At 40.3% G+C, this 21,810-nt stretch overlaps 2 protein-coding genes across 12 annotated transcripts in view; one reads left to right on the top strand and one right to left on the bottom strand.

Annotated features, from left to right (window-relative positions):
• Nucleotides 1-3,070, bottom strand: part of PPIG (peptidylprolyl isomerase G) — a 47,054-nt gene extending 43,984 nt beyond the window's left edge. The window contains exon 1 of one of the 5 annotated variants that reach the window (XM_038584767.1): nucleotides 2,933-3,070. The gene's annotated coding sequence lies outside the window, so the exon portion shown is untranslated. Of the gene's footprint in view, nucleotides 1-2,315; nucleotides 2,539-2,565; nucleotides 2,831-2,932 lie in introns of those variants that run through there. The other 4 variants (XM_038584762.1, XM_038584764.1, XM_038584763.1 and 1 more) reach the window with 4 other exon arrangements.
• Nucleotides 2,809-21,810, top strand: part of FASTKD1 (FAST kinase domains 1) — a 52,828-nt gene continuing 33,826 nt past the window's right edge. For 3 of the 7 annotated variants that reach the window (XR_005384671.1, XM_038584761.1, XM_038584756.1), the window contains exons 1-3: nucleotides 10,959-11,090; nucleotides 14,091-14,606; nucleotides 16,362-16,430. Coding sequence is in view for 6 of the 7 variants with exons in the window: in XM_038584761.1 (XP_038440689.1) it covers nucleotides 14,272-14,606; nucleotides 16,362-16,430 (404 nt within the window). In the remaining variant the exon portion in view is untranslated. The other 4 variants (XM_038584758.1, XM_038584760.1, XM_038584759.1 and 1 more) reach the window with 4 other exon arrangements.

The following is a 21,810-nucleotide window of genomic DNA, read 5'->3' as shown; positions in this document are numbered from 1 at the left end:
GCTTCTCCCTCTGCCTGTGTCTCTGCCTTTCTCTGTGTCTCTCACGAATAAATAAATAAAATCTTAAAAAAAAAGAAAAGAAAAACAATGACTGAAGGAATCACTCATGTTTTAAAAACAACCATTTTAATATTTAAAAATACTGAAGCCTATAGTTATAGGTAAGTATGAGGTAGTAACATTTCAAGAAGAGTTTGGTGATAATCTTAAGACACCTTTTAAAAGTGCAAAGGATTTCCTGTGTGGTACTAAAAGTACAAAGTCCCAGTTACAGAAGTTTTCTCTAAGTATTTACACAATACTGCCTGTAGTAAATTTCAAGATGCAACATTTGCCCCACCGAAATAAAAATACAGAGTTCTTATAGAGACAGTATATGCATTAAACCATGGCAAAACCATAGATCGTTAAATAAAAACTGAAGCTTGGGGCTAATATTAAAGTCCAAAAAAGTGTAGTAAAACAATGTAGCAGAAATCTGCAACAAACTCTTCAAATCACTTCAATTAATTATCTATGGACTCCTAATACATGTGGCAAGTTAAACATCTTAGTATATCAGAATAGCAAAACTAGGTAATACGTTATAGTTCTACTAAAATACCCTATTAGTAAAAGTAAATAAATAAACAAACAAATAACATCAACATCTGTTTCTTAAAAGAGTAACACTGGAAGAATTAATTGCTATTGTTTCATATTGATGACTAGTTCATACTATCATGAATGGCTACGAATTTTCCTTTGCATGCAGAATAGATGTTGCCTGACAGAAAATCTAAATCAGAGGTCACTGATACTGCAAGACCACAATAATAGCAACAAAAATGAAAGGTCTTTAATAGGTTATAAAAAACGTATGTTCTCCGGGTAGCCTGGGTGGCTCAGTGGTTTAGCGCCACCTTTGGCCCAGGGCGTGATCCTGGAGTCCTGGGATCCAGCCTCACATCAGGCTCCCTGCATGGAGCCTGCTTCTCCCTCTGCCTGGGTCTCTGCCCCTCTCTCTCTGTGTCTCTGTGTCTCTCATGAATAAATAAATAAAATATTTCTTTAAAAAAAAGTATGTTTTCTATCTCACAGAAGAACCACTGACTTCTTACTGAAAGCCAATTTTACACAGAATTTTAACAAATTTGATTATTTTTGAAGCCCACACCTTATGATAGCCTGAAATCAAAATATTTTATGATGAAGAAACTGAGGTTCAGAAAGATGGCTGAGCCAGAAACAAATCCAAATTTCTAAACTAGGAAGCTTGCATACTTGTACACTGCTGACTGCAGGGGAAGGCAAGGTTTTTAAGGCAAAAACCTTAAAAAGCAAACACAATATCCTGCCCCCCTCCTCCCTAAAAAGCACAGAATCCTATTACAAGACCCACTGGGATTTTAGGGCACCTATAATCCTGAGTAAAGAAAACCTTAAGCGATGTAAAATGAACTCTAGTGGAGCCAGAAGTAATTTATTATAGAAATAATTGTAATTCTGTCTAAAACGGTTAAAACAAAAAGGAGAAATGCTAAAACGAGTACATTTTCAGGTATCTAAAAAAAAAAAAAAGGACTTGATAAGTAGCCATTCTAGATGACCGTACCTTTTCTGGATTTTACGGCCCTATTTCGAAAATGTTCACACACCTCCTCAGCTATCATCTTTACGAATATTTTACGAATATCCCCCCCGCACACACACACACACCCCTTCCATCTGGTTTTAGCTCCTGAAAAGTTAACGGAGCCCCAAACGCCCAGGACATTTAATTGTTCCTGGACGTTATATGTCACCACTACTGCGAAAGCTTGGTCCTGAACGGAAAGTACTGTTGTGGGAACAGATTACACCAATGCACAAAATGGTGCTTTTCATAACATCTCCAAAACGAATGGCAGTTCTGCCTTCCCGCAGACCCCGACTTAGCTCCTTAAAAGACTAAAGAGGAGCCAAATTCGCACGCTTCCCCCAGGGCACACGGAGCCCCGGAGCCCTCGCCCTCCTCCGGAAGAGTAATTATCTTCGCCTAAAAGGCCTGCGCTGCTCACGGCTCCTCGGAAACGTGGGGTGAACTTTGAGACAGCGCTGGGACGAAAAGGCAAGGGCCCGGGTTGCAGTTTCGGTTTAAAAGGCCTGTATCACGAAACTGGGTACGACAGCCGCGGTCCGCGAGAGGAAAAGGTCGGAGGAGGAGGAGAAGGAGGAGGAAAGCCTGTGATCCAGGCTCCTCGCCTGCCGCTCTCCAACCCCGCACCCGCCGGGACATCAGGTCACCCCTTCTCCACCAATCCTCCCGCCTACCCCGCGTTAGCCATGAGTCTTACGATTTCGAAGCATCAAAAAGAAAATCACCCTTGCTCCCTAGAGTTCAGGCCGCCGTCGCTGCCGCCATGTTACAGCTTGTGCGGCAAAATGCGTCAGGGAGGGAGGCGTGCGCCCAAGTGCAGAGGGCGGGGGCCGGAGGGGGAGGACCGTCTCCCCGGCCCGGGAGGCTCGGGCAGCGGCCGCAGCTGCAAGGCCAGCGCCACGGCCCCCCCGGGACGGGCTTGTGCGGGCACCGAGCAGCCCGGATACCTCGAGGCGAAGACGGTTGACTCCGCCGGGCCTAACGCGGCGGCTCCGCCCCTCTCCTCGGGCTCTTCCCGCTCTCGTTCCCCGGGACGGCTGCAAAGGTCGCCACCGAAACGACTCGGGCTTCGCGCCGCCCACCTGCTCCGGCAGCCCTCTCTTCCCGGGGTCCGGTCCTTTAAAGCGCTTCAAATCTACCGCCGCCAGAAAAGGCGCTAAAGCCCCCTAACCGCCTCCCTCCCCCGCCACCCAGCCCGGCGTGGAGGGAAAGCGTCGCGCCGGAAGTACGCCAGCGCTCCGCCGCGGCCCGGGGCCCTCCGCTTGCGTCACCCGGGCCTCCCGGGAGGCCGAGGAGCTGGGGCCTCCCAAGTACCGAGCTCTCAGGTAGCTTAACGCTTCTTGTGGGACGTGACTGGGAACGCGTGGAACCGTCGGAATGCCAGATTCTTTGTGGGGCGCTCCGGCTACCACACTTTTATTCGTCCTCTGCCGGAGGATTGGGAAGGAAGCCCTTCCTTTAAGGAGCTTCCAGGTCAGCTTCCGGTTAACGCTATGACACAAGTTTTAAAAAACGGAAACGGGGCGGCCCGGGTGGCTCAGCGGTTAGCGCCGCCTTCGGCCCGGGGCGTGACCCTGGAGACCTGAGATCGAGTCCCGCGTCGGGAGTCGGGACTCCCTCTGCCTGTGTCTCTCATGAATAAATAAATAAAATCTTAAAAAAAAAAAAAACAGAAACGAAGCGCTAGTTGAGAAAAAAGGAGAAAATTACGCGGGACTTTGACGCTCTCTGAAAATTCTCACCGCAGCCCGGTGATTCGGGTTACTGATGCTTGTCTTACAGATAAGGAGATAGAGGCTCAGGGAGGATAACTGCCTTCCCCCTTCCCCCCGAATACATTGTTCCTAAATTACCGAAGCAAATCTGTGACTCCAAACCCAGGGCTCTCTAGGGAAAAATTGGACATCTATTGTCATTTATTTATTTTTTTTTAATTTTTATTTATTTATGATAGTCACAGAGAAAGAGAGAGAGAGGCGGAGACATAGGCAGAGGGAGAAGCAGGCTCCATGCACCGGGAGCCCGATGTGGGATTCGATCCCGGGTCTCCAGGATCGCGCCCTGGGCCAAAGGCAGGCGCTAAACCGTTGAGCCACCCAGGGATCCCATCTATTGTCATTTAATTGTTTTAAGAGGCCAACGTCCCCAGGTGAGATTAAAAATAAATGCCTGTGCTGTTTGGAGGGAGGACTGGCAACAATCCTTGCGGGGACGTAGGGGGAGTGCGTTTTAAAGGAACTAGCTAAGGGGGGCTTTGATTTTGTTGTTGTATAGCAAGATCGGTAAGTTATGATCATTTAAATTTTTCACACATTGAGGTTAGGTAGATTAATTATCGACAATAGTCGGGCATGTGGCACATGTAAGACTCTCAACCAACTTTAATAGCTGTAACACTGAAAGGACAATCTCTGTCCGCGTCTCCATCCTCCCTTGTGGCATTGCCTTTATTACAGGAGAGCAGGGGCACACCAATTCAAATGCTAATTTCACCCAGAAACCTCCTAAAAGGCACACCCGTAAATAAACGTTTAATCTAGGTAGCCCTTGGCCCAGTCAAGTCGACACAAAATTACCCATAACAATGGGCATTGCACAACCTATCTGTTCTACTTTAGATGGATATTTGTTTTCTTTTTGAGTTTTAGCTCTTATGGAATAAAGCTTCAATGAATATTCTTGTATCTGGTGTATTGGAGCACGTAAATTTCACATACATGTTGAGAATATACCTGGGAATGGAATTGCTAGATCTTAGGGCATGGGTGGGATCAGTTTTAGTAGATCCTGCCAAAGAGTTTCCTGAAGTCGTTGTACAATATTCTTACTGTATATGCCTTGTTAATTCCACTATAGGTGAGAGCTCTCGTTTGCAAATAAAAGAAAGCTAGTTTGAGCTAGTTCAAGTAAAGTTGGGAATGTATTGCTTCACGGAACAAAACTGTTTCACAGTGTGGTGGCTTTAAAATGTCTATAAAGGGCAGCCCGGGTGGCTCAGCAGTTTAGCGCTGCCTTCAGCCCAGGTCCTGATCCTGGAGACCCAGGATCGAGTCTCACATAGGGCTCCCTGCACGGAACCTGCTTCTTCCTCTGCCTGTGTCTCTGCCTCTCTCTCTCTCTCTGTCTGTCATGAATAAGTAAATAAAATCTTAAAAATAAAATAAAATGTCTATAAATTCTCTACTGTGACTTTCTTTTAATAGTAAAAGGCAGTAAAAATAGTAAAAGGCAGAATGACAGTGTGATTCTGAAGAGGCATTTTGATTTCTTCCTTGCTGTGTCTCTTGGATCACTCACTCAAGGGGAAATCAACTGCCATGTCAAGAAGATGCTCAAGCAGACTATGGAGAGGCCCATGTGACAAGAAACAGGCTTCTTGGCAAAAGTCAGAGAGGAACTGAGTCCTCCTGCCAACAGCCATGTGAGTGAGCCGTTTGGAAGCAATCCTCTAACCTTAGTCAAGGCTTCAGATGACTATAGTCCTTGTTGATATCTGACTTCAATCATGAGAAACTGTGAGCCGAAACTGCTCAGCTAAGCTACTTCTGAAATTCTGGCCCACAGAAACTGCGGGATGATAAATGTTGTTTTAAGTTGCTGAGGCTTGGGAAGATTTATTACAATAGCAGTGGATAAGTAACACAGAAGAGAATAGATAGAATATCATAGAACTTGTCTCTCGTCTAATTTGACCTATTTGTATTTTGGCTTCGTTCTCTAGACTGAAGAGGTTACCTGACATCTTAATAAATCTAAGTCCCTGGCAGCTCCAATTATAAAGTTCCAGAAAAGTCTTTGATTAGCCTTGTAGTGAAAGCCCCAAAATTTGTGCTCCCACTTACATAGTGAAGGGTGTTGCGGGGAAGTATCTGACATGCCTACATTTTCTTAGCTGTCCCCTTGGCATCCAAGTGAGGATATGTGAATATTTCTTATCAGTAGAAAATAAGTGAAAATTATGTATATTGCATCCAGGCCAAGATGTTACAAAGCGCTATGTCTTCTCTGTGTCCATTCTTCTTATTTTGTTAGCTGGATCCAGAGAGATTTAAGACCCTGGGGGATTATAAAAGAAGGGTGGGATCCCTGGGTGGCGCAGCGGTTTGGCGCCTGCCTTTGGCCCAGGGCGCGATCCTGGAGACCTGGGATCGAATCCCACGTCGGGCTCCTGATGCATGGATCCTGCTTCTCCCTCTGCCTGTGTCTCTGCCTCTCTCTCTCTCTCTCTCTCTCTCTCTCTCTCTCTGTGTGCCTATCATAAATAAATAAAAAATTAAAAAAAAAAGAAGGGTAGTTTCCTGAATCTCCATATAGATAAAGGTCTTCCACTGACCAGAGATATCCACATTTTGATGTGAAGTGAAATCAAATTATGTTGGTTAAACCACTGACATTTTGGCTTTATTTATCATAGCAGATAGTATTACCCATCTAACAGGCTATGAGCCTGAAGTAATAGATTTGGCCTAGCTTAGGTCATTTCAGTTTTTATAGTGTGAAGCATGGAGTCTGATACCAAAACAAGGGAAGCTGGTGGGCTGAACTACTATTAACATTATTATTTATTTTTTTAAAGATTTGTGTATTTATTTTAGGAAGAAATAGAAGGGGGGAGGCAACAGAGAGAGAGGAAGAGAGAGAATCCTGTGCAGACCCTACTTGGGGCTTGACCTCAGGATCCCAAGATCATGTCCTGAGCCAAAACCAAAAGTCTGTTGCTCAGCTGACTGAGCCACTCAGAGCCCCAATTTATTTTTTTAAAGATTTTATTTTTAAATGTCTCGATGCCCAACATGGGGCTTGTACTCACAAAGCTGAGATCATGAACCACAGTCTCTACTAATTGAGCCAGCCCCAACCTTTTTAAAAGAATAAAAAATTTTGTTTCTACTCACAGAAAAACAGCAAATTGCTTGTTCTTAAAGTTTTGTTTTTTTTTAAGATTGTATTTATTTATTCATGAGAGACGTAGAGAGAGAGGCAGAGACATAGACAGAGGGAGAAGCAGGCTCCATGCAGGGAGCCAGATGTGGGACTCGATCCCGGGTTTCCAGGATCACGCCCTGAGCTGAAGGCAGATGCTCAACCGCTGAGCCACCCAGGCATCCCTGTTGTTTGTTCTTATTTTTTTCTATATAACCAATAATATAAAAAGTGTTAACCTTTTTAAAGACTCATGCTTGTTGTCACATATCTTTTACAGTAATATAAACTATTATAAAAATTTGAAGATTCTATAAAAGTTTAAAAATAATTGCCCCCTAATCTTTTCCAATTTTTTCCCCTTCAGGTTTCCAATAATATTCTTTTATATTCCTGTACTAATATTAAAAACTTTCTCTCCCTTCCTTCAACAAAATAAGATCCCATCACACATATTATTCTTAAATTTCTTTTGTTTGCATGAAAAATATTATGAGCATTTTTTGCTATTTATATACCATTCCATAGTATAGATATGCTATAATTTATTCAGCCATTCTCTTGGACATTTCAGTTGTTTCAAGTTTTGGTTAATACAAACAATACTGTAATAAACATACTTTTACATATATCCTTATATATTGATGCCTATAAATCCGCAAGATAGCCAGAAGAGAGATTAATGCATTTCAGAATATGTACACTTTTCAATGTGACATATGGTACCAGATTAGTATTGAGCGGTTGAAGCACTTTAAGATTGTATAAAAGTGATTCTTATCCTTCATGAAGGTTGTTTTCAATCTTTTTAGTTTTTGCTAATTTAATGGGTGAAAAGAATGGTTCCATCTTATTTTGTAATTTCCTGGTTACCAGTAAGGTTGCCTTTTTTTTTTAATTGAATACCTTTTTAAAAATTGTAGTTAAATACATAATCTTAACTATTTTAAGTGTATTGTTCAGTAGCATTAAGCATATTTACATTGTGCAACAAATCTTAAGAACTTTTTGTCTTGCAAAACTGTAGCTTTATACCCACTGAACAACTCCCCATTGTCCTTTCCCCTGAACCCCTAGCAACCACTATTCTAATTTCTGTTTCTATGAATTTGACTACTCTAGGTGGATGGAATCATACAACATTTATTCTTTTGTGTCTGACTTATTTCATTTAGCATAGTGTCATCGAGGTTCACCTATGTTGTAGCATGTGTCAGAATTTCCTTTCTTTTTAAGCCTGAAAAAAATTGTATTATATGTATATATGACATTTTATTTATCCATTTATCTGTCAGTGGACAATTGGGTTGCTTCCACATTTTGGCTATTGTAAATAATGCTGCTATGAACATTGCTGTACAAATATTTGTTCAAGTTCCTGCTTTTAATTCTTTTGAGTATCCAGAAATAGAATTGTTAGATTACATGATAATTCTGTTTAATTTTTTTGAAGAACCACTATACTGTTTTTCCCACAGCAGCTGCACCATTTTACATTCCCACCAGTAATACACAAGGGTTCTAGTTTCTCCATATCCTTGCCAACACTTGGTAGTTTCTGATTTTTTGGAAATAGCCACCTATTGGGTATGAGGTGGTCTCTCATTGTACTTTAATTTGCATTTCCCTAATGATTAGTTATTTTGAACATTTTTTCATGTGCCGGTAACCATGGAGAGTCTGTTCACGCCCTTTGTGCATTGAAAAATTTTGTCACTGATTTGTAGAGTTCTTCATATATTCTGGATATTAATTTCTTATCAGATTTATAATTTACAAATATCTTCTCCCATTCTGTGGGTTGCCTTTTCAGTTGAGAGTGTTCTTTGATGCATGAAAGTTTTAAATTTGATGAAGTCCAAGTTACTTTGTTTTTTCTCTTCTTGCCTATGCAGTTGGTGTTATATACAACAAATACATTGTTTACTGGCAGAATTACTCCAGGAGAAAAAACATTCAAGTAGATTTGTGAGGAGAAAAAAGAACAGTCTCTTGATATTGGAAAAACTGGCTTGGTGTTCATTGGTTTTGTGTGTGTGTGTGTGTTCATTGTTAAGACTCAATACTATTTCAGACTTATCTGACAATGTTTAAAGCATATTGTCCTCCTGTTCTCACAGGGGATCCCTGGGTGGCTCAGCGGTTCAGTGCCTGCCTTTGGCCCAGGGCGTGATCCTGGAGTCCCAGGATTGAGTCCCATGTAGGGCTTCCAGCATGGAGCCTGCTTCTCCCTCTGCCTGTGTCTCTGCCTCTCTCTCTCTCTCTCTCTGTCTCTCATGAATATATAAATAAAATCTTAAAAAAAAAATCTCACAGAACATTGACTCAGACAAGATCACCATGCCACACAAAATACTAAAGATTCCCCTCTCATTAAATGAGTGAATGCTACTTCTTTACCAATTTCAGCTTTATCCCTGTGTTAATCTGCTTTCCTTATAATTAAGATGTATTAGATGCCCAATCCTAGGATTGCCCTGCTTCCTAGCACCCAAAAATAGAGCAAACCCTTTCTTCCTTAGACGCTCCCCAAAATTACCCAACCAAAGCCCACATCCTCTAATAGGTTCTTTCTAATACTCTTTTATTGACCAGCTAAAGGATTCCTTGCACTGTGCATTTTCCCTAGCTGTAACAAGTAATAGTAATAAACCTCAACTGCAGGCTTCTTGTGATTTTTGGCTGAAGGGCATTGACATTTGCTAGGAGGAAATTAAGAGCCACACTTTGTTAACTACTTGTTAGGTCTTGTAAAAGATACTTCTTCAGGACTTAAATCACTAGCCAACACAATTTTATGGCTATGGACTTAAGTTATTACCTTAATTTTGTTCTCAGATATGATTTATATATAAATATATATATCTTATAAATGCCCTAGACTGCAAGTAAAGAAAAAAGATGCAAACAGTGACTAAACAAAAAGGATTTCCTTTTCTTACATAAGCAAGATTCCAGAGGAAGGCAGGCCTCTGGTATGTGTTTCTTAGGTCAGTCTCCTTACATTACACAAACTGGTAAGAAGGAGATAAACAGGCACAACAGTGAAGAAACTGTCCTGACACTATCACTTAGGTCCTACTGTTGCTGGAGCTGGTCTGGCACTCATAGCCCAGCATTGGTATTCTGTTGAACAATTAATTGCACAGAACACAAACATGAGACAAGGCCAAGACAAGACCATTGCATAATCATACAGAATTGAGACCAAAACAAGAACATTGTTCAAATCACAAAAAAATGATCAAACAGGTACCTATTCTGGCTATTATGAGTGATCGCTTCCTCTTTATTAAACACAGCTTTAACCTCACTTTATTTCTCCTGCACTATATATAAAGTTTATTAAGATACTCAATAGTGGAATTTTCAAGAGAAAGCCCCTTAAACCTCCCCCAAATCACTTAACACAGGACTGAATACCGTAATAAGTTCTTTCTAACACTTTCTTAATTTGACATTCCTTAGAGTGTGTTCTTCATTACAATTGGTCAGTAATCCCAATTTTAACTATAGGTCTTTGACTGAAGAATAGTGACACAGTGCCTAGTTTCATCCCTATGCTTTTTCTGATGTTTTTTCTGAAACTATTCTGTGCATTAAGGCCAACCTCAGTCTTCAAGGTAATCAGTTGACATGGTTCCAAACAATCTAAATCAATGCTACTCAAATTGTGCTCTCCCATTAGTGATTAACTATAGTGTTGGGGGTGAAGTAGGGGAAGTGACTGCTGTTGGTTAGCTGATTTCTTTTTGGACTTATAAAAATATTCTAGGGGCACCTGGGTGGCTCAGTGGTTGAGTGTCTACCTTTGGCTCAGGGCATGATCCTGGGGTTCTGGGATTGAGTCCCACATCAGGCTCCTTGCATGCAGCCTGCTTTTCCCTCTGCCTATGTCTCTGTATTCTCTCATGAATAAATAAATGAATCTTTTAAAAAGTTCTAAAATGAATTGTGGTGATGCTCCAGAACTCTAAACTAGGAAAAGCATTGAATTGTACAATGTGAATGGGTAAATGATGCTGTGTGTAAATTATTTCTCAATAAATCTGTTTAAAAAAAAAAAAAGTATGGTTCCAAAGACTGGCCTCACCATGACACAAGGGCAGAAACTGAGAGTAAGACTTTACTTTTATAGCCAGTTGATGGTCATTTCATATATGCTGAATAGTACAAGAAACAAAAATCCACAGGTGTTTTTTCCATGTTTACCTTTTCAAATTTCATTTTCTAGGTGTCCATATTTTATTACATACTATCAAAAAATCAGTTTTCCATGGACTGGGAGAAAAGCCCAAGATGATTGGGAAACAATGACCTAAAGGACTTAGAACTGCAGCAGTTTAAAAGGGGTCGGCCCGAAGTCTCTCAAAGTGGAACTACAATGCCCAGAATGCCCCGCGAATGCGTAAGCGACGTCCATTCCGTTGGCCTCGCCGCTACGTCCTCTGGGGCGTGTAGTACGTGCCTTAAGCTGAGCACGCTGTGCAGTCCAGGCATTTTTTTTTTTTTTTAAACCTGCTTTGGGGACTGGATCTTCATCGGAGAGGTGATGTCTCTGGAGGAAAGGCTGCAAGCTATGAGCTGGGGGGGGGGGATGGGGGGTTCTGTCCCTTCTTGGGGACCAGAAAGAGCCATCTTAACCAGCCTTCCCCGGCATCCTCCAGAAGAGCTGGAGGTCGTTGAGGGGAGAGTGTCACCTGCAAGCCAGGGCCGAGGAGGGGCGGCAGGTCGTCTTCCGCCCAGCACGTTTCCGGCCCCGAGGTGCAGGGTTTGGCCGAGAACGGAGGCCGCCTCCCGGGTATTGGATTTTCCCGGGTGCTCGGGGGCGGGCCGGGCTGAGCCCGCGGTGAGCGGGACGAGGGCGGCCGCTTTGGTTCGTCCAGGGCGGCTGTGCGCCCAGCGTGGGGGATGCTCGTGGTTCACATCCGGTGCCACCGTGCACCCAGCACTCAGCCCCAAGGGCCCTCCTTTGGTCAAGTGACTTTCCAAAGGCCGTTTGTCTGGGACGTAGCTGGAGACCTAACACCTTGGTCTCCCAGCCCGTGAGCGGCTCCTGTTTTCTATCGTAGACGGAGGAACCTTGATACCCTCGCTGCGGGCAGGGTTTGTGTGTGTGAGACCCAGGTCGGCCGAGGTCAGGACGCCGTCTGCACTGTGCTGATTGCCACAAAGTACCAATACTGTCTCGTTTTGCTTTTCTTTCCTTGTAAACAGCTCAGCATAACCATAGAGTCTGAGGCAATCTTTTAGTGTTGGTTTTGCTGATGTAAGGAGGTGTTCAAGTTGAAAGAATAGAAATAACTGAGTGCTTGTCTCAGTTCACAAGTACTAAAGTAGTTTTTTTTAGACCTTTTTTTTAATAAAGATTTTATTTATTTATTCATGAGAGACACACAGAGAGAGAGAGAGAGAGGCAGAGACACAGGCAGAGGGAGAAGCAGGCTCCATGCAGGGAGCCCGACGTGGGACTCGATCCTGGGTCTCCAGGATCACGCCCTGGGCTGAAGGCGGCGCTAAACTGCTGAGCCATCCGAGCCACCCGGGCTGCCCTTTTTTAGTCCTTTTTGAAAATAGCTTTTCTTATCTGTAAAATGCAAATGGCAATATCTGCCTGATAGGTTAGTTGAGAGAATTTAATGAGATGATCTATTTTAAAAGTCCTTTGTGAGGGATCCCTAGGTGGCGCAGCGGTTTGGCGCCTGCCTTTGGCCCAGGGCGCGATCCTGGAGACCCGGGATCGAATCCCACATCGGGCTCCCGGTGCATGGAGCCTGCTTCTCCCTCTGCCTGTGTCTCTGCCTCTCTCTCTCTCTCTGTGACTATCATAAAAAAAAAAAAAAAAAAAAAGTCCTTTGTGAAATGTCGCAGAAATGTTAGGTATTGTGATTTTAGTCGCAGCTTTTCTGTTGTTTCTCAATTAGAAATATAAACATTTATAATATGTGTTTTTTTTTAAGATTATTTATTTATTTATTCATGAGAGACACAGAGAGAGAGAGAGGCAGAGAGACACAGGCAGAGGGAGAAGCAGGCTCCGTGCCGGGAGCCCGACGTGGGACTCGACCCCGGGTCTCCAGGGTCACGCCCTGGGCCGAAGGCAGCGCTAAACTGCTGGGCCACCCGGGCTGCCCTATAATATAGTTTTAAAATAAATTCTCCTTTTTCATAATTATCTTTGGTTCTTAAATTGCTTCACCATGTCTTGATACATTTCTTGATTTCTTTATATTTCCTGATTGGTGCTTTAATCGTCTTGCTTATTGGTTTAAACTGACCAAAGGTCAGTAGTGACCAAATCATTTGAATTCTTTTAGAGTACCAGAAGAAACAAGAAATTATCTCGAAAGTAGATATACTAGAAACTACCTTTCTGAAAACAATTTTTTAAAAAAATATTTTATTTATTTGAGAGAGAGCATGCACACAAATGGAAGGAGGAGCAGAGGGGGAGAGAGGGAGAGGGAAAAGAATCTCCAGCAGACTGGGTGAGCCCCATGCTGGACTGGATCCCACCATCCTGAGGAAAAAAAAAGAAACTATGGCTCTGAATTATGACTGTTTCTTGTAAAAATGTTAAGATGATATATTTATTTTTTTATTTTTTTTAAAATATATTTTTTATTTATTTATGATAGTCATACAGAGAGAGAGAGAGGCAGAGACACAGGCAGAGGGAGAAGCAGGCTCCATGCACCGGGAGCCCGACGTGGGATTCGATCCCGGGTCTCCAGGATCGCGCCCTGGGCCAAAGGCAGGCGCCAAACCGCTGCGCCACCCAGGGATCCCAAGATGATATATTTATTTATTGCAAACAGTTTGACTCTTTTGTTTAAAATGATGGTTCTGAGTTTAGGATTTTTTTTTTTCCCTTCTGCTTTTATGGTCGAATTTGAATATATGTATTTGTATATGTGTAAAATTTAACAAACATTTTTTATTTTATTATTTATTTATTTATTTTTACATTTTTATTTTTTTAAAAGATTTTATTTATTTATTCATGAAAGACACACAGAGAGGCAGAGACATAGGCAGAGGGAGAAGCAGGCTCCATGTAGGGAGCTCAATGTGGGACTCGATCCTGGAACTCCAGGATCACGCTCTGAGCCAAAGGCAGAAGATGTTCAACCACTGAGCCACCCAGGTGTCCCTAAAAAAATTTTTTTAATGGAGTGCAGAAAGAAGTCCCTTTTCCTGGACACTTAGTTTTGGACCAAGTTCTGCTGTTTGCTTCAGACTAAGAACAAGGTCTGAAGTTAATGCAGAAAAAAACTTGTTACTTTAATCTGAAACAAAATTTTTTTTAAGATTTTATTTATCTATTCACGAGAGACACAGAGACAGAGGCAAAGACACAGGCAGAGGGAGAAGCAGACTCCACGCAGGGAGCCTGATGTGGGACTCGATCCTGGGACCTTGGGATCACGCTCTGGGCTGAAGGCAGGCACCAAACCACTGAGCCATCCAGGCTGCCCTAATTTGAATTTTGAATCTGATTTGGTATTAATAATATTAGCATAACCATGTTAAACCAATCTTTTTACAGAAGCTGCATGTTGGAATGGGATTTGGAGTTACCATAATGGAAGCAAAATACGTGAAGGAAAAAGTTACCTGTTTTCCAGCATATTGCATCTGACTACTAGTTGCAAATGGTTTTCTTTAGCTAAGAAAATTTGTGATGTGAATGAAAAATTACCTTTCTTTTAGACTCATTACTTGTAAATATGCTTCGCCTAAGAGCCATTTATCCATGCTCCTGGAGAGTGTTTCAATTTCGAACCTGCAGTTGTAAACCACTAATTAGCCAGATGATTAAGTGTACAGATGAAGAGCAAGTATTTGATCTTATTAAGAAAAACAAAGCCACATTTTCAGAAAAGCAAGTGGAATGTGCATTTAATATACTTTGGCAGTTTCAACAGCAAAGGACCAGCTTTTTAAAAAATGTTGACTGTATCAGAGACTATCCCCACTTTCTTACTCTTCATAATTTAGCTACAAGTCAAATAGAATTCATGGATGATGATACCCTGGTGAATGTGTTGTACTTCATACAGCAGTAAGTAATATACTTTTAGATTTTATAGACATCATTGTAGTTTATTTTTATATTTTAATTTTCTAAAAATCTCTTTAAAATGGAAAACTCTTTTTCTGTAAACAGTATTCCTGATCATTTAATACTTTTAAGATGGTTAGAGGATAGTCTTTATGGTAACAATGTATATGTATATCAAATGTCCTGTTGTGTAACCTGAATATATACAATTATATACAATTTTGTTTAATCATAATTCAGTAGAGCTGGGAAAACATTAAAAAAGCAAAGATATTTTTCATGGTTTGCAAGGGAATCCAGCCTTCAGAAAAACTGGATTGTCTAAAGAAAGTATTTAGCAGACATATAAGAGAAAAGTAACACACAGAAGTTGTAATCTATTTCTTAGTCTCATTCATGGAAAAATAGCAGTTTTCTCACATGATTATCCAACTCCTATATCGGTATAGATTTACTTCCTCAGTGTTCATGTTAACTTGGAAAATGATGAATAAGACAAAATTAAACAAGTCTTTTTTGCAGGACTCTTCACAGCCCTTATATGTTAATGTATATAATGGATAGCTAAGCAAGCAGTTTCCAAATTTATTTAACCACAAAACATTGGGTTAAACACCTCACAAGACTCATGTCTGTTTAGGCAGATGGAGAAATGCTATTTGGTGAGGATTTGTCTAAAAACTATATTTCTATGTTTCCCTCCTAAGTAATATTTTAATACTGAAAGGATTTTAAGAGTAAAATATAATTTTGTTTTCAAGTTTTAAAAGCAGCATGTAGTTCAATTTTGCTTCATGACTCAACCTGAAAGTCTTTGATTTTTAGGAGACAACTAGAGTCTTAACATTATAAAGATACTAAGATTGGTTAAAAGAGATTTTTATACCTACAAAATATAGTCTATGTGGTTTAGTTATATAGAAAGTATTCATTGTTAATGAAGATATACTAGAAGTGGGACTCTTATATGCTCTGGTGGTACAGAATGTATCAAAAACTATAAAAATACCCTTGGATCTAAAAAAGGTTGCTTCTAAGATTTATCCAAAGAAAATAATCTGAGATACATATAAAGGTTATTGTACATTGATATTCAGCCCAACGTTATTTATAATGCTGAAAAACTAAAATTCTAAAAGTAGGTGAGTGTTTAAGTGATATTATATTCACATAATGGAATAATATACAATGTTTAAAAATTGTTGTGAACAATGTATAGTGTCATGGGCAAATGTCCAAAATATAATGTTAACTTACTGAAAAGGGTAGGATATAAGCATGTAAAAGAAATATGTGTATTTCATATGTGTGTAGAAAAGATAACTCGAATGATATGCTCCAAATTAATGATGGTGGCAATTTATGAGTACAGACCTGTAAATCATTTTTAGTATCCTATTTAAGTTTTTCTGTATTTTACAAACTCTCTCCTATAAAAATATTTTTGTAATCAGAGCAAAGTAACCTACGTTATGTGTACTTTTAGCATAACATGTATCATTGAACATTTTCATTGTTCAGTGGAAGGCATTGAACAGATAAAAGAATGAGAGAGACATGGAATAAAATGTTGATGTTTTTATATTGTATCAAGAAAACAAAATACTGAAATGGGAATAGACCAGAGATAAGGTCTGTGTAAGAGTACAATAATTTGAGGTTCACTTTTGCAATATAACTCTTACTTGCATAATTGTTTTTAGTAATTTAAAAGCATTCATGTATGACAGATTATTTTCTCTTGGTTTTCTTGAGGTGTGCTCCTGAGGCCCATGACCTTCTGGTTGAAGCACTAGTTATAGAATCATGGAGAAGACTAGAAAGGCAAGTACTCTGGGTTCATCATTTAAGAGCACAGTTATCTTATTCAAAGTTAGCTCAGTGAAATCTTGTAGAGAAAGAATGGGGAGCTGCTGCCTACCTAATTAAGCTTCACTGAAAAAAAATGTAAACTAATTTGGGTTGAGGGTTTTTTGATTGTGTAAAGGAAAATAATGAGGAATTTATATTTTCCCTAAGAGAGAAAGAAAACTCTAATATTTGCTCTTTAAATTAACAGTGGGAACAGTGTGCTTTTCCACATATATAATTAATTAAAATATAACTAAGGTGCAGTAACAGCTATTTGGCTTTTTGTTTTTTTTTGTGAAAACATTTTATTTATTCATGAGAGACACACAGAGAGAGAGAGAGGCAGAGACATAGGCAGAGGGAGAAGAAGCAGGCTCCTCACAGGGAGCCTGATGTGGGACTCCATCCCTGGACCTGGTATCACGCCCTGACCCAAAGGCAGATGCTCAACAACTGAGCCACCCAGGCATCCCTATTTGGCTCTTTGAATCTTCTTTTCTGGAGGATTGTACTTCAGAAAGAAAAGATTCAAGGTGCTTGGCTGACTCAATTGGTGGAGCATGAGATTCTTGATCTTGGAGTTACGAGTTTGAGCCTATATTGGGGGTAAAGTTCACTTAATAAATTAAAAAAAGAAAGAAAAAGATTCTCTGAATGATAGGGGAGAAAAGAAGACACCAGTTTATTAGAAAGGAAAACTTTTTAACATTGTTTAGCAGCATTTGTAAGTAGTTGTTCATCACTTTTTTATGGAGAGGCAATGAATATAATCATATGTGACTTAGAAGTTTTCAGGTATGCTGCTGTGAACAGGATTAATTCACATCTCTTTCCTGTACACAACTATATTTGCAGTATGTTGGCATAGTCAGTAATCATCTAGAAAAATGTAAAATTTGTTCAGCATGTTCTTATAAGAAGTCTATTCTATACAAAACTATATTATTCATACTATATAAGAATATGAGAAACTCCACTTATAAAAAAGGGGAGATAGCAACAGACCTTATTTTGGAAAATCTTTAGCTATTTCTGAAAATTTCGAACTTTTTAACATAGATCCCTATGTTAAAAAGGCTGTCCCAGCATAGCCTACATCCATTATTAATGGGGTAAAACAAATGTTAGTGAAGAAAGGGAAAATCAAAGTGGGAAAAAGAAAGGAACATTTGAAAACCACAGAACAGAAAGGCGGTTCAAGATGGAAACATAGGAAGACCCTACTCATTCTACCAAAGACACACCAAATATACAGCTACCTATAAAACAACTGTCTCTGAAAAAAGACCCGAGGACTAGCTGAAAAACAACTCCACAAGATATCATGGCAAGGCCACCTGGAGATAGGTGGGAGAGGCAGAGACATGCTCTTGAGGTCCGCACTCCTGACTCAGTGACCCACAAAGGGAGGGATCTAACAAATATAAAGCCTATCCCTGAGGAGTGAGGAGGTTGAGCCCCACATCAAGAACCCCAGCTCTTGGGACCTGTACCAGAGAAATGAGCTCATAAATGTGTGGCTTTGGAAACTACTGGAGATGGGATGGCTGGGTGGCTCAGAAGTTGAGTGTCTGCCTTTGGCTCAGGGCGTGATCCTGGAGTCCCAGGATCGAGTCTACCTTGGGCTCCCTGCATGGAGCCTGCTTCTCCCTCTGCCTGTGTCTCTGCCTCTCTTTCTCTGTGTGTCTCTCATGAATAAATAAATAAAATCTTTAAAACAAATAAACAAACAAAACTACTGGGGCTTGCATCAAGGAGACCCAAGTGTTGTAGGAACCTGGGACTCTGCTCTTAAAATGTTCACATGCAGGCTTACTTGTCTTGGAACCCAGCACAAAAGTAGCAGTTTGGAAGTGCCTAAGCCATATGTGAAGGGGATTTACAGGGTAAGCTTAAAGTGCCTGCCAGAGGGACAGGGTCCATTGGAACTCTTGTTGCCAGAGGCACTGGTGGGCACCATTTTTGTACTCTTCTACCTTGCTCACACCAACACTGGCAGGTACCATTTTAGTGGTCTCCTACCTTGTAAAAGTTGTTTACCCTGCTTTTGTGTACTTCTGTGGCTCTGCCCCACCAAACCATTGGGCCAGCTTGCCCTTACCCAGTATCCCCCACAGCCCCACACTGCTAAAGCTGGTAGGCAGCTTTGCCTCGGCCTGGTACTCCTCCTTGGCCCTGCCAAATCTGGCATATATGGCAGTCCACAGAGGGAACGCCCTTTGAACACCTGCCTCTGGTGTCCAGGGAGTTTTGTGTTTCTGAGACCCATGGGACTGGACCAATCAGAGACTTCTTGACAGGCAGATATGCCCAAAGCACCACACAGATAGCAGACTGAAGTACCCTGGTCTTCCTGTGATTCCTTCAAGATTGAAAAGATAGCTATGTTGCCTAATGTATAAGAACAGACATTGAAAGTCAAAGAAAAGTGAGAAAACAATGGGCTATATTTTAAATGAGAGAAGATAAAACCCCTGAAAAAACCATAATGAAACAGATCTCAGGAGAAGAATGGATGGACATAAAACTTCAACAAAGAGATGGAAAACATAAGAAAGTACAAACAGAAGACTTGGAACTGAAGAATATAATAACTGAACTGAAAGACACACTGCAGAGGTTCAGCAGCAGACTAGGTGAACCAGAAGAACTAGTGACTGGAACCAGGGTAAAGTGGAACTCACTCAAACAGTGCAGCAAGAAAAAAAAAAAAAAAAAGTAAAGATACTGTATGAGGGCTATGGGACTACATTAAGTGGAACAGTGTTCTCCTAATAGATGTTCCAGAAGGAGAAGAGAGAGAAAAAGGAACAGAACACTTATTTGAAGAAAAAATATCTAAAAATTGCACTAATCTGGGGAAGGAAACAGATATTTAGATCTAGGAATCCCAGAGAGTTCCAAATAAGATGAACCCAGAAATTTATATCAAGACACATTATAATTAAAACATCAAAAGTTAAAAAGAGAGTCTTAAAAGCAGCAAGAGAAAAACAACTTTTTATGTACAAGGTAACCCCCTAAGACTCTTCCCAGATTTTTCAATGTAAACTTTGCAGGCCAGAAGGGAGTGGCATGATATATTCAAAGTGCCAAAAGCAAAACACTTCCAACCAAGAATACCCTACCTGAGAAGATTATCGTTCAGAATTGAAGGAGAGGAAGTTTTCTAGACAAGCAAAAACTGAACAGGTTTACCACTACTAGAGTTAAAAGATACATGAAAGGTACTTCTTTACGCTGAAAAGAAAGGCCAATTGGTAACAAGAAAACATATAAAGTAAAAATCTCTCTGCTAAAGGTAAATATAAAGAGTAGTGGACTGTGAAGGTTAGAAGGCAAAAGTAGTAAAATTAAGTATAATGATAACAGTTAAGGGATATACTAAATAAAAAGATAAGAAATGTCACATCAAAAACATAAAATGTGGTAAGGGGAGTAAAAATGTAGAGTTTTAGAATGTATTCAGACTTAAATTCCTATCAACTTAAAATAGACTGGTATATCTATATATAGGCTGATATATGTAAGCCAAATGGAAATCACAAAGCAAAAACATATGGTAGATATACAAAGGATCATGAAACTGGAATCCTAACACCACAGAAAGGCATTAAATCATAAGGGAAGAGAGCAAGAGGGAAAATCAGCAGAGAAGAACAACAAAACAGCCAGGAAACAGTTAAAATGACCATGAGTACATACCCATCTATAATTATTTTAAATATAAATGGACTAATGCCAACTTCTGACTCTTGTGGCCTCAGTATGCTTGTTTTTGGTATCTGGAGGCTGCACAGCAGGGTGGTGGCTCAGATGGAGAGCCGATGACAGCTGTAGTGACTACCAGTTTGGGGAGAACAAGTCTCAAGAAATTTTAGAAGATTGAAACCCTATCAAGCATCTTTTCAGACTGCAATGGTACGACAGTATAAATTAATCACAAAAAGTTGGAAAAATTACAAATATGTGGAGATTTAACAACATACCACCAGACAACCAATGGGCCAATTAAGAAATTGAAGGAAAAGTAAAAAAAATCAAATTTTCCTCAGATAAATGAAAATATAGCTTTCCAAAATCTGTGGGATGCAGCAAAAGCAGTTTTAACAGGGAAGTTCATAGTGATACAGATCTACTTCAAGAAATAAGTAAAATCTGAAATAAATAATCTAACTTTATTTCTAAAGGAACTAGAAAGCAAAGAGCAAATGGAAGCCCAAAATTAGTAGAAAGAAGGCCATAACAAAGGTCAGAGAAAAAGTAAATGACAAAGAGACTAGAGAGGGTCACCTGGGTAGATCAGTTGGTTAAGTGTCCAATTCTTGATTTTAGCTCAGGTTGTGATTTGAGGGTGGTGAATTTGAGCCCCTAAGTTGGGCTCTGTTCTCAACACGGAATCTGCTTGAGATTCTTTCCCTCTCTCTCCTCTTCTGCCCCTCCTCCCCACTTGTACTTTCTCTCTTTCTCAAATTAAAAAAAGAAAACGAGACTAAGGAGATAATAGAAAAGATCAATGAGGTGTGGCTTGTTGGTTCAGTTGGTTAAGCATCTGCCTTCGGGGCAAGTCATCTTGGGGCTCGAGCCCCTCATTGGGCTCCCTATTCAGTAGGGACTGTTTCTCCCTCTCCTCCTGTCCCTCCCTGCCTGCTTGTACTTTCTGTCTCAAATAAATAAAATATTAAAAAAAGAAAAGATCAATGAAATTAAGCTGGTTCTTTGAAAAAAATAAACAAAATTGATAAACTTTTAGCTATTTACTAAGAAAGAGATCTTGAATAAATGAAATCGGAACCACCCAGGTGGCTCAGTGGTTGAGTGTCTGCCTTTGGCTCAGCCCGTGATTCCATGGTCTTGGGACTGAGTTCTACACAGGCTCTCCATAGGGAGCCTACTTCTCCCTCTGGCTATATCTGCCTCTTTCTGTGTCTCTCATGAATAAATAAATAAAATCTTTTTAAAAAATGAAATCAGAAATGAATGAGGGAACATCATACCTGATAACAAAATGATACAAAAGCTAATAAGATCTTGGCTGTGGTGGACAATTATATACCAACAAATTGGACAACTTAGAAGAAATGGATAAATTCCTAAAAATAGACAGTCTTCCAAGCCTGATCATGAAAAAATAGAAGGTCTCAATAGACCAATTACTAGCAAGGAGATTGAATCAGTAATTTAAAAAACTCCCAACAAACAAAAGTCCAGGAACAGACAGCAGCTTTCAGTGGTGAATTTTATTAAAGTCTTCTTTTAAGACTTAATACCTATTTTTCTCAAACTCTCCCAAAAAATGGAAGAGGAGAGAACACTTCCAAACTCATTTTAGAGGCTAGCATTAGTCTGAAAC

Source organism: Canis lupus, chromosome 36 (genome assembly GCF_011100685.1).
Source record: "Canis lupus familiaris isolate Mischka breed German Shepherd chromosome 36, alternate assembly UU_Cfam_GSD_1.0, whole genome shotgun sequence".
In the NCBI taxonomy this organism is placed as follows: Eukaryota; Metazoa; Chordata; class Mammalia; order Carnivora; family Canidae; genus Canis; species Canis lupus.
This window is presented reverse-complemented; position numbering and strand designations above follow the sequence as displayed.